This window comes from Micropterus dolomieu, linkage group LG22 (assembly GCF_021292245.1).
Source record: "Micropterus dolomieu isolate WLL.071019.BEF.003 ecotype Adirondacks linkage group LG22, ASM2129224v1, whole genome shotgun sequence".
NCBI classification, from domain to species: domain Eukaryota; kingdom Metazoa; phylum Chordata; class Actinopteri; order Centrarchiformes; family Centrarchidae; genus Micropterus; species Micropterus dolomieu.
In genome coordinates this window covers 27398163-27410985 of record NC_060171.1, presented here as the reverse complement: position 1 = coordinate 27410985, position 12823 = coordinate 27398163, and the positions used below count along the sequence as shown (strand labels likewise).

The following is a 12823-nucleotide window of genomic DNA, read 5'->3' as shown; positions in this document are numbered from 1 at the left end:
GCCCAAGTATTTCACTCTGACTCTTACAGTTATTAACACCAGTTCTCGAGATGCCTGGCAATTTAAAAACTTTGTTTATTTAGTCATAAATATTTAATGAAAACATCCTGATGTTTCTAACTGAATAATGCAAGTTTTTGTGTATGGCTATCCGAACATCTTGAGAAACAACCATTAAAAGGCCGTTCACTCTTGAATTTACTTGACTACAGTCAAGTTTAAGAAAATTGTCTTACGGAAAAGAAAATGATGCAAATATTTTTCACGATATTACTGTGATCCAAATTCTAGATAATTCCTTTTCTCCTATCACAGTACAATTAATATTAATCACTTTTCTATTGATATTCTGCTACTGCACTTACTGCAGGCGAGTGTGTCCACAGCAGAGATACTCTAGTGAGCTCACACGCAGTGGTGAACTGGATCATACAACAGGGAAAAGGGCTCATAGAGAAATGCAACAAATGTAGCCAGTTACACTTGATGAAAAGAACATTTTTTAAGTAGAAGTCAGATGGGACAGGACAGAGAGTTAAAACATTAATTTAAGTCCAGAAATCTTCCAGCGCTCTGAGTTAACCCTGTGCCGACCACAAAGCACCACCTGCCTACATTCATGGCCTGTCCGTACATGCTTCAGGCCTCGTCTAACAGTGGGTGCACTGACATTCTAACTTCACTACAAGAAGAAGAAGCATGTTTCCTCGACTGTACAACAAAACGAGCTTTGTCAGTGTTGTAACCTGTATTCTGCCTTATCAGATGTACCACATACTATTCTAAATCGAATTAGTTGCTGGTCTGACAACCTGGTGAAAGAAGTGGAAATGAGAAGACAAATTAAACATTCAAAAGCTTGTTCTGAGATAATTTCACTGGTTACATGTTCCTTGTAGCTAGAAACCAGTTAGAGTATTCCAAAAATGGAAAAATGTTGTAATCAATGTTGAAGCTGTTCAATGTTTCCCTTTCTTAACCCAGCAGAAGAGAGAGTGGAGGTTTTCTTCTCATTCTCTGCAGAGGTTAACCACTGAAGTGAGTGAGGCTGTCAGTTTCTGTGCCTGTCTGTGCCTGTCTGTGATGTCCCCTAAATTAAGTTAAAGTGGAAGCCGAAACTGCACTTTGTGTACATGTCTGTCTGCTTCTAAACAGAAGTGAAGGTTTTGATACACTATTGTCAATGCAATGATTGCAGTTAGCTAACACTCATTATAATGATTAATGCATTTTATAAATCTATTGATATATCAGTTACATTAATTTCCAGTTAATGTGTCAATTGGGTTTAATTTGAAAGATTTTTAAGCAAAAATGTACTGGTTACACTATTCGCACATTTTCAGTTTCCCATGACAGTAAATGGAATTTCTTTGGGTTTAGTGCCAGGTTTGGACAAAGCAATGTATTTTGAAGGCATCACCTTGGACAGGCAACTTTTCTGACATTTTATAGACCCAGCGATATATCAAGTCAGATTCATAATGTATTGAAACAATTGTTAGTTGCAGCCTTATTAGGTTTAATCAGAAATACGACATGCAAAATTCATTCTTTTCTGAAGGAAAATCATAGATTATTATCAGGACACACATAATCGACAGTTATTAAAAGACATGACAAATTTTTACTGTGTTAATATGTCATTACCGTAATGGGAAGTTACAGTACAGGGAAAATACATCTAGGCATAAAATGTTTAGCTGTCATATTGTACAGTAAACTCATTGTTTCCCCTCCATGGCAGAATACCATCTTTCACAGACATTTGCAAACCACACCGTACAGACACAAGTGGAGGGGACTGATTTTAAATACCCAGACTTCACAGAGTTGTAAAGATTAAAATGTCCACCATGTTCAGCAGCTGTCAGTGCCTGAGCTTAAAACCACCAGCACGCCCAGACCTTTTGTGAGCCTGCAGAGTCACCAGTGTGTCTCAGACCCCCTGGACTGACAGACCCCCCTCCCCTCTGTGGAAGTGTGTGTGTGTGTGTGTGAAGGGGGAAGCTCTCAGCTGCCTGAAATTCCTAACCTGACAAGGTACCACACACACGCACACACACACACACACACACACACACACACATAGAGTATATCTCAAATACAGGATTAATTCAAGAGACAGACTGGAGTAATACAGGCTCACTTTGGGCTTCTGCTGAGATTTAGTGGATTCTGAAGTTCTATTTATAAGAAGAAAAATATAAATATAGCATGGCCTTAGTTCTTTTTTAAGTAGTTTAAAACAAATAATTGTAATTTAAGTGTAGCTGAGCGCTGTAAGCTAGTGAAGTCCTGTGCTTCTGTATAAGTGTTTCAGCTAACTGTAGTGAGAAGTAAACGCATGAATGCAAATAAAACGTTAAAACAGCACTTGACCTGTTAGTACTTTTTGAAAACTGACATGACTACTGCCAAAGTTTTGTGAAAAGATACAGGACACAGTTGTGAAAGTGTGAGAGTCAGCTGCAGAGCTTTTCTCCTGACCTAACTTACCTGGTTTGAAAAGACAAGTCGACGGCTACAACTGTCCTGCAGGAACCACCGCAGTCGGAGCGAGAAACATTTGCAACTGTCTTTCTTTCCCCCCAGAAGGACCGAACTCAGTCTGCAGAAGCGACTTTTCTTAGAGAAACATCTGAGCCGCTCAGAAAACCAGGAGGAAACTCCTTACAAAGTTTTCAGGAATTATTAGATCACTTAAAAGTTCCGGGTTGGTTGGAGTGGTCCAGGGGTGGATTTGAGTCAAGTTAGCCAGACTTTGACACCGGCGTTCCGGTTTTGCCTTTCGAAATAAAACCATTCCTGCCCAGTGTGTTTTAACCATAGAATGTATATAAAAACCATAGACTGTAGATTTTAACGGAAATATTACATGAGACAGAAACTGTCACCGTCTAATTATTTCATTGCATTTAATCCCATTTATATGGGTGTATGTAAGATTTTAACTTCAGATCTTTCAGCGTGTTACTTCCAATCAGCACTTGCGCTTTTAATTTGAAAGAACAGTACTTCTGGACGTGCGGTTGCTCCTTATGCTGAGCTAAACCATTTTTTTCCTTCTTCCAAGATGTAGTTTCAATAATTGAAAGTTCCGGGTCGGGTATAGTTGGTTACAGCTGCCCTCTGCTGTCCGTCCCAGTTGTTTCCAAGAGTTTTGTCACACTGTAACGTTATACGCAGATTTACTGTCAGTAGGTCTTTTTCTATATTCGGGCCTGTTGTAATCAAATGGGCAGCTGGGTGTCGCTTATTGGAACAATCGTGGACTACATTACTACACTGACACTGCTGCACTTAATTTCTCTCTTCTGTATAGTACATTTTTAGTTATTAAAAGCACTAGTGAGCTGACAGGAAATGAGAGGAGGAAGAGATAGGGAATGCAGCAAGAGTCCAGAGCTGGAGTCAAAGTGGAGAAGCTGAAATGACATGGTCCATCAGGACACCCCAACAGACCTATAATTTTGTAATCTATAATGTGACATCATGGCAATATATATATCAACGTTGTTAGACTTTTTAAACATTTTAAAGACTTTTAACACCATAGGCCCTACTCCACAGATGACTTGGTTATATATTGATAGCTGTTCAAGTTTATTTGAAAAGTGCATATGACCTCAGCTGCAAACACCCATAAATTCAATCAATAGTCCACTTATATTCTCTTTAAAATGCATGTAAGCTCATGACTTCTTCAAAAATAATGTCTACCCCAAGCTTCAACATATCTGAGCATGATTTCATGATTCTCCTAAACTGAACTTACTGTAACAGCATACAGGAAACCCTCTTTGAGACTCACCAGCTATGTGACAGTTATTTAAATTAGAAACCAGGGAAACCAGACAATACACAAAGTATACCAAATTGTTTATTTTGTTTCATTTGATGCAACTACAGCTTAGCAATAGTGAACCTGTTAACAGCCTGTAGGATTGCGTCTCAGACACACCCACACCCACAGACAACCCATTCAACCCAGTACAGTTGAACTCCCTGGCTGCTCTACTGAAGAATTAGGCAAACTCACAACACCGTCCAAACACAATGCCCGGCTACTGATCAAGGAGTGGATGAGTCGCAGCCAATCTGTCCACAGTGATGTAAAGTGCAACAATGAGACAGGATGCTTTGATAACGCCGAAGATTTTGTGGCTAACTTCCTTAAAATATGACGTGTAGCTCCAAATTAGTAGCAGTGATAATATATCTGTCAGGTATAAAAAATAAATGCTATTCTATACAAGCGGTAGAGAGGGATATACACAGTGCATACTGTACATACATAGATACACGTCATCCAGGGCAAAACAGGATATTACACAAAAACAAGAACAAAGCACTGTAGAAATATGAATAAATGTACTTTAACAGTCTATTAACAACTCAACCTGAACTGCTACTCACCTGTCCCCTGCACAGAGAGAATGATTAGAGTTGAAAATTTTAATTTAGTGAAAGGCAGTATTTCATTTACTAGAAACAGAACAAACATTGGAGGGAAAAAAACTATTGAATAGGGATCTGTGCCAAATATACAAATAGAAGCAAAAACATTTCATTTTTCATGAAACAATCAAACAACATAGCATTTCTCATGACACGGTGACAATATTCACCGCATCAATACAAAATGCATCAGAAATACATACATGTCCTTTTACATACAAATGAACCGAGTACAATGGTATTCATATGCATACATAATTGAGAAACAATCAATCACAGAACTCATTTTAAAGAGGGAGGGAGGGAAGCTACTCCTCAGACATACACCAGTTAAGTTATAGATAAATCAGAGCCAATAAAAATCTGCAAGGTCCAAAAGTCCAGAGGCAAAATTAAACTGAAAGCAGTTATTTTATTTTTTTACAATGAGACCTCTCAGTGTAGAAGTGCTGATATTGAACCAGTTCAAGTAGAAGGTAGCCACAAAGCGGTTCTTAGAGTATACATTTTAAAAAGTACCTTGCTGACCTAAAAAGTGTTGATGTAAAATTTCACCATTTAACTCCCTCCCCGACACACTGTTTTGGTGTTTGGCTTTTTATATAACAGTTTATTAGATCCAGTAACTCAACATTAGGATCCTCTTTCTCTAAACTGCTTCACAAAACCACTTCCAACACTGAAAGATTTGATCAAGACAAATTCCCATTATTTAAAACAAAGCATTTCATACATACAGTATGATTATTTGTGTCTGGTACCTTTGTTCATTTGCAAACTATTGCTCTGCTTGTGTTACAAATGTTTTTACACAATAGTTTTGAGTGCTGGTAATACAAAATATATATTCTTTATGTACATGAGGACAGTGCATATTCAACCAGCTGTGTTTGGACTCATTCAAGCCATGCATGAGCAGCTGCCGGGTGATAAAGGCTGTTAAGTCTGCCATGACTCTTTACCTGATACGAAAATGGTTTCTCTTTTTCCCCCCCTGGAGACGTCGGACTCATGTTTAGAGAGGGCTCAATACAAAACTCAAGCACACACGCAGACACACAAGCACACTCAAGTATGCCCACACGCGTTCGCTCACAAGCACACAGGAAAACTGATACACAACGCTTTATCATATATAACAATCCAAAAATATAATTATTTTTCATTTGTTTTGACTATATTTCCTTGGAAAAGCAGTAAGTAAAATGTTTTGCTCTCGCCTGTATTTCTTCACAAGGCTGTACATCGAGCTACTGTCTGACTGAGCTCAGCTTGAACTCAGTGCAGAGGTGTCCTTTAACGCTCACCAGATCATGTTTGGCTTTCTTGCACCTCTTCTCACCTTCACTGTCAAGTGGGGTGAGGAAGTGGGGTGGGGGAGTGGGGGGTAGATTAGCGTGTTTGGGAAAGTGTATCCCACTGTGACGACAATTTCAGGGGTCAGAGGTTGAGAATGGGGACGTCAAAGAGGTCACACAGGCCTTCTGTCTCATCCAGGTTGTATATGTAGTCGTGGTCGCTGGGTGGAGGGGACAGACGGAGGAGAGGCGAGAACACTGGAGGTGAAACAGACAGAGAAAGAGATGAGACATGCAGGATGCATAAAATGAGTTTGTTTTCAAGAGTACACAATATACATAAACTCACCTTCTGATGACATCAAGTCCTCTAACAGGTCTCCGCTCATGATCTCTGTCAGTGATAGAGAAAAGAAGTGAGAGATGTTTTGTCTGCAGGACACTGAGAAAGTAGTATACGGTAACTACAGTGTAGCCTATGGAGTAACAAACACGCTATTTTTGAAATACCCAAGATAAGTTTACCTTTTGTTGGATCAAACATGTCAGAGAGTTCTTTGGGAAAGTCCAGCACTAGAAGGAAACCACAGCAAACATTTCAGCTCTATCGTCACTACACTACACCTATGTCTGTACACCTATATGAATGTTTCATTATGATTAGCATAATTAACATAATCTGTGGAAAATGAAACTGTCCAATTATGTGAGATGTAATCCTAATGACAATACATCCCACAGAGGGAGAGAGACTCATAAGAGTTCAAAACTCACAGTCAGAGGGATCCGACTTAATTGGTTCAAATACTGCAGAGGCAGAGGAAGACGCTGATCCATCCAACGAGGCAGAAGACTGTAGTTGCTGAGTGACTGCTGTAGGTGTATCTGTTGTTGGGGTGAGTGGCGTGGTGCTTGTCATTTCTGAAATTAAACAAGTGTGAGATAAAATAATGTTCTTGCTATTAAATTACAAAACATCTCAAATGGTAAGGTCAGGGTAAAATACAACAATAAAAGGCAAAATGTAGGTATTTTGAAAGCATAGGAAATTGTTCTTAGTTCAAACATCCCTACCTGTCACTGACGCTGTCTGGTTAGCTGCTGAAGCTGACGTTGTGACAGAACCAGGTTTTGTAGAAGTTGCTAGAGCTGCTTTGGGGACCTGGAGGGCGGAAAGAAAACGAGGAAAGTCAAGACTTTGAACGATAAAGAAAATGTGTTTAGTGATTAAGCTATTTCAAAACACAACTGTCATATCAATAAAGAAAACTGTGACAACTTTTGCTATCTTAGTATTAATGTCTCATCCTCTTTACTGAAAAGAGGGAACACCCAGTCAATACATGAAAAACTAATAGCATAGAGAAAGCTGATATCTGTGTGGACCTGGGAGGCAGCAGTGGGCGGCTGAGAGGTAGGTGTCGGCACTGGGAGATTTTGAAGGATGTCATCTGGAGGAGGGACAGGCAAAACAACAGGAGAGGCACTGGATGGGTCCTTATTGACCAGCAAAACCTCGATGGGACCAGATGAACTCTTGAGACGGATCTGGTATTTCCTCTGTCCGTTGAGGACCTGGATAAGAACACATACACTCAGTCTGAGACACGAGACAAAACAGTAGCTGGACGTAGGGAGCATACAAAACACATAAACCACTCACATAACTTACAGCTTCTGGTATGGGGACCTCTAGTTGTGTGCCAATGGGAGCACGGATGGCTAGGAGTGTGTCACCTGAGAAAGGAGGACAGGCAAGTTATGGGTGATGGGAACAGTGTTTGAGACTTTCAATGCGAATGTGACAGAAAAAGAACACCTATAACGATCTAGCATCTGAAATAATTACCTTTGAAAGCTCCACAGAGGTCTTCATGTTTTATGTATGCCATAGTATGAATGTGTTAAGGGTCCAATAAACACTCATGTTTTCCTCTTAAATGGGAAAACATTCAAACAAAGCATCTTTGCACACTGGCGCTACACATTTCATCTCCATGTTGGGTGGTTAACCGAATACATGGCAGTTTAAGAATACTTTATTAATAGGGTACTCCAGAAACATAGTCACTTCCATAAAGGGGGACTCCAAAGAGACATAGATTTCCCATAGACCGAGATATCCTGACTTTTAGTCTGAATGAGCAAAGCTTCAAAAATAGCACCTTTCATAAGACCCTCCCTACCTGTTAAATGCCATGAGGGCCCCTAATGACATTATCACGGTTATTTTCCCTAGACTCCCTCCAGAGCCAGACGTCATTATACAACTGTTTTTACAGGCTGAGTAACAGTCTGCATGACCGTCAGTGAAGGATATGGGCTGTTGTTCGAGTCGTCTGTGACATTCTTGATGCTCTGTTGGACCCAGACTCTCTGCTGGTCCAGCTCGTGCTCTCTGAGAGCCAGGTCATCTAGCTCTGCCTTCAAATCAATCAGCTTATCGGCTATCTCTCTGGTGTTACAGCCTGGACCCACACCCCTGAAACACAAAGACATATACATGGTCATGTATAGAGAGCATTTATTATTGATACAGCTTTGCTGATTCATTCTCAATCATTTTGTCTTAGCTACTGATCAGTCTGCTTTGTATTAAGAGCTGGGAACGAACACACACAAAACATTTTTGACAGATGTTGTGATTACCTCACAGCATGAAGTAATGTTTACTTTAGTGTTACATTTATTAATTAGGTAGTAAAAACGGTGTTTTCTGCTTCTTTACCACCAAACAGTATTGTGAGCAGTACAGTCCAATTTCTAGTTTCAGGATTGTGCATGCGGGCTCATGGGCACGGCTTAGTGGAACACTTTTTTCCTACTATGATGTATCAAACTGTCTACTGTGAAAAGGCCTATTTGGGGGACTATGAATAAAATGGTTACAGTTACTCCACAGGTCATTTAACGTGGTGGCAAACACCTGCAAATTACAGGCCATTTAACATTAAGACGTCGTTTAGAGCCAATAGATGTCACTGTCCGAACACTTACACGCTGCAATGTAAATGCACAGCATTTACCATCTAGACATTTTCATATGTGTTCATAAGTATCATATCTAAAGTTTTCCAGGAGGTGTTCTTATATTTTTGTGGCCGTTTTGTTAGAGCGGCGTTATGAAATGATTATACTGTGACAAATACTTGTTGCTTGTCAAATAAGTACAGGAAAGTGAGTAATACAACACACATTGTGTGTGTGGCCAGTTCTACAACCTAAATGAGCAAATGTCAGAATGAGATTCTATTTTGTTTCATATGGCTTCACGCTCTCCTGCGTTACCGTCATTTCTCTACTGTTACGACTGAGACAGAGTCATGAGCATGTATGTCACAAGCAAACATACGTGCATACAAGGATAACAAGACATCAACAATGAGTGCAGTGATCCTCAGATGAATCCGTTTCTCAGCCATTTCTCTTTAGCTAGAATATGTCTGTGTCATGACAGTGAAAGTGGTGTTGGGGCGTTGATGCAAGTGCTTGCACCATATATATATTTTAGTAGCATGGTTTTGGATATTTCAGCCCTGTCATTATCTAAACACAATCAGTTTTTCGGTGATGAAGGCCATTTCAGGTTAGCATAAAACTCCAAAACATGAATTTAACTAGTACATGACACGAGGTGTGGGGGTACAATGACAATTAAAATTACAATTAAAATGAACATTTGCCTTTTCATGACAGCAAACTACAGAGAATCCTTTTAAACAGCAAATGTGGTACTGAGGGAGAGTCTTTCCACCTTTGGTGAAAAACTCAACTGTGGACTTACTTCCATTGGATACTGTTCTTGGACTTCTTCTCTATTAGTCCAATTCCCTCCAACACATTAGTGATGTCGTAGATACGTCGTTTCTGCCGCACTGCCAAGGTGTCTGCCGCCTGAGTCACAGGACAAAAGCAATAGAGATTACTGGCATCTCCTTTATTAGTTTATTAGTAGGATCATAAACACAGACAGAGAGAGGCCACTGTATCTGTGCCAATGCCCTGCAAACAAAACATATGAGGTTTTACCACACATCATAGTGTACGGCAGTGTCATTTACACTTGCTTCCCAGCCCAACCTCTTGGTGTTTACATTACATTTGTTCACGCTTTTATACAAAGTGACCGAAAATTGTTACATATGTCAGAGGTCCGCTAGGAATTAAGTGGCTTGCTCAGGGACACATTGGTAGATGTGTCACAGTTTTGAACCCGGGTCAAAACGCAAAAGGCATGTGTCTTATCCACTGCACCATCACCTCCCCTTTAGTTTAAGAAACTAATGATAACCATTTGGTCAGTGCTAATAAGTCTAGGTTTTGTCACCAGGTCCTTTGGGTACAATGGAGTCACAGACCTGCTAAATGACAGCTAATCAACTGTATGGATTTTTATTTAATAGTTCACATAATTTCCTTATTCATTCATGCAAAACAAATGTAAGGATTTCCAACTCAAAGTCATGGGTTAAGGTTTACTTTTTCAACTTTGTCAACATATAGATGGACTCAGTCAGAGTGGAGTTTTGGTCTTCAATACAAAATATTTAAACCGCAGCTCTTTTATAAAAAACCTTTATACTGATGAATCACGACATCTGATAGGACAAGACGCTAAAGTTTCTTTTTCTTTTGGGGACATAACTTTATTTAGGGGGGTGATTCAAGGGATTGCACAGAGTGAATTGATTTCATCATTGAGTGTATTTTTATGGACAGATGAGTGTGAAAGAGAATGAGCAAAAGAAAGAATGAAGCATGGCAGTCAGGTATTTTATTATCCGCCTAGAGCGAAGCACAGTGCCAACATGAGTGTCAGTGGCTATGAAGCCACTTATACTATTATACAAAGTAATGCTTGGCTGGCCAAGCTGCCATCTGGTTCACTGGTTGTGAAAAACAGGGATGCCTGGGTTCCTTAAAATGTTTCTATTTATAATCCAATTTGACAAGTGCATTAACATGTTTTTCTTTAACATGCTCAAACCCCTTATTACAGTATTTGAGTTGCTGACTTAATAATGTGTTCAACACCTTTATCTTATAGGTAATCATCAACTAGTTCTTCTAGTAACTTAAATGACTTGGAGATAATCAGGCTGTTCATCAATTAAGGTTAGGATGATATTTTTGTGGGAGTGTTAATGAAACAACAGTTCATTAAGAGGATGATAGGCCTAGACTGTAGTGGTGACCACAGCTAACATTAGTTAAAGAACATGTAATTTAAAAGCGAATGCATATGTCGTTAAAAGTATATGATATTCTTGCGGCGACTGAGTGAATGCATGTCGTTAAGTGACAAAGACATTATCAATCAGATAGAAGTTGCTCATGTGTGAAGATGCAGTAGCGTTAGCTCAGAAGGGAACGACAAAGAATGACCCACTTTTTAAAATTTGAATCTACAGGGGGCACAGTCTGAGAAGTTGACCAGTGTTCTCAAAGTTCAGTTTGTAACGTTAACTTTACTTTTCTCCTCTTTGAGAGACGCCAAAATAACACGACACAGCATTTAAGCGAAGGTCCGAACATTAGTTAACCGAGGTGTATTAAAACTACAAAGCCATAAGGAAAGCGGTATCACCCATTCAAATTAGCCTGTCACACGGCTAGGCTAGGCTAACAGGCAGGCTAGCGAAAGTGCATGTAACCTAACGACAGCGGGCAGGCTCAAAATGACATGTGCTAGCTAACAACAAAGACTCTGGGCTGCATGCTCACCGCTTTCAGATCCAGCACTCCGTCCTTCGCCTCCTGTAGTAAAGTCACAAACTTGGTCGTAAGCAGACCCAAGCTCTTTTCGTGCCTGCTGGGCGTCTGTGGCTGCAACGAGTCCCCTACAGCTCCCAGTTCGCCTCTATTACTGGCCGACTCCAGCTCCATCATCGCTCGGGACCAGCTCCGTACTTCCCCCTGCCTCCCCTACCAAACCCAGCCAGCGAGCCCAGGAACGCACGCCTCACCGCCGCAGACAGATAAACAGAAAGGCGGGGAAGTCCGTGGAGGATAACAGGTGTTTAATGAGCTGCCCCGACCTGGTTTGCTCCAAATTATTTCCCTAAATCGCACTGAACAGGCTGAGTACGGTGATTCAATGAGCGAGCCTTCGGTGGAGAGAGCCGTTGGCCACGCGAGGTATGACGGGACGGTTCAATCGGCAGAGGGAGCGTATGCAAATAGTCACATCGATTCAAAAGCGTGTGACACAACAAGAGCGTGTGTGTGAAAATTTGTGAAGTATTTTCTTATGCATCGATCGATTTATTATCGTGGGTAAAGGTTAATAAACTGCAAGGATTCTGTGTTTATTGGGGGTCGGTCGTTGTAAAAATAAAGGTTACTGGATGTATGCAGGAGGGCTATTTATATACGTTCCCTTACATTCTCAAACTTGAAGAAAACACGCACGCGGTCGTCATACGTGCGTGCACGTATACGCGCACATGCACATCAAATAAAAAGCCACTTAAAAAACCCTTATCATGCATTAGACTATGTACTTAGTTAGCACACACCTTTGACTGGCTTTAATTTCATGGTTTTGTTATTATTATATGGTAATGATAATAATAATAATAATAATTATCATTATTATTATTATTATTATTAATCATTTAGCTGACGCTTTTATCCAAAGCAACTTACAACTGCCATATATGTCAGAGGCGACACGCCTCTGGAGCAACTAGGGGTTAAGTGTCTTCCACAGGGACACATTGGTGGATGTCGTGGTGGGAATCGATAGGGTAAATATACAAATTATACTGTAGCATATTTTTTTGTCTTCCATGACAACTGAGCTAACTCCATCTGCGGATGAAGACTGTGAGATGTACTTGGAAGCCACTGTAGGTGTATTAAAAAAATTTGGGTAATTTTGCACATTTCATTAGACTGTAGTCAGGATCTGTCAAATAGTCAAGCATATAGTACACAGCCCATGTGTAGACTTACCTCAGTCTCTTTCAGTTGTTGCTTGTAGAGTTAATAGATTATATAATCTACACAATATCAAGTTAAATATAATCCGTAAAATAAGTAAGTGTAAACTTTAGAAAGTT

The 12823-nt window shown here is 40.1% G+C and overlaps 2 protein-coding genes across 3 annotated transcripts in view; both read right to left on the bottom strand.

Moving 5' to 3' along the window:
* Positions 1–2751, bottom strand: part of elmo3 (engulfment and cell motility 3) — a 26049-nt gene extending 23298 nt beyond the window's left edge. Inside the window, exon 1 of the mRNA XM_046038630.1 lies at positions 2500–2751. The gene's annotated coding sequence lies outside the window, so the exon portion shown is untranslated. The remainder of the gene's footprint in view (positions 1–2499) is intronic.
* Positions 2752–3870: 1119 nt separating this feature from the next.
* e2f4 (E2F transcription factor 4) lies at positions 3871–11920 on the bottom strand. Of its 2 annotated transcripts, none has more exons than XM_046038312.1 (11): positions 11484–11920; positions 9544–9653; positions 8080–8241; positions 7609–7652; positions 7423–7496; positions 7146–7334; positions 6834–6921; positions 6534–6680; positions 6285–6332; positions 6109–6153; positions 3871–6017 (listed from the first exon to the last, which is right to left on the bottom strand). In XM_046038312.1, the coding sequence occupies exons 1-11, from the start codon at positions 11646–11648 to the stop codon at positions 5902–5904; spliced, it is 1188 nt and encodes a 395-aa protein (XP_045894268.1). In that variant the 5' UTR covers positions 11649–11920; the 3' UTR covers positions 3871–5901. The 2 variants fall into 2 exon arrangements, with proteins under 2 accessions (XP_045894268.1, XP_045894270.1); XM_046038314.1 differs by having other exon boundaries at positions 7432–7496.
* Between the last annotated feature and the right edge of the window lie 903 nt (positions 11921–12823).

Coding starts and splice junctions, on each gene's coding strand:
- e2f4 (XM_046038312.1), bottom strand. CDS start 11,648: ATGATGGAGCTGGAGTCGGCCAGTAATAGAGGCGAACTGGGAGCTGTA. Junction 9,654..11,483: donor GAGTGCTGGATCTGAAAGCG/GTGAGCATGCAG, acceptor CCTGTGACTCAG/GCGGCAGACACCTTGGCAGT. Junction 6,154..6,284: donor CATGTTTGATCCAACAAAAG/GTAAACTTATCT, acceptor TATCACTGACAG/AGATCATGAGCGGAGACCTG.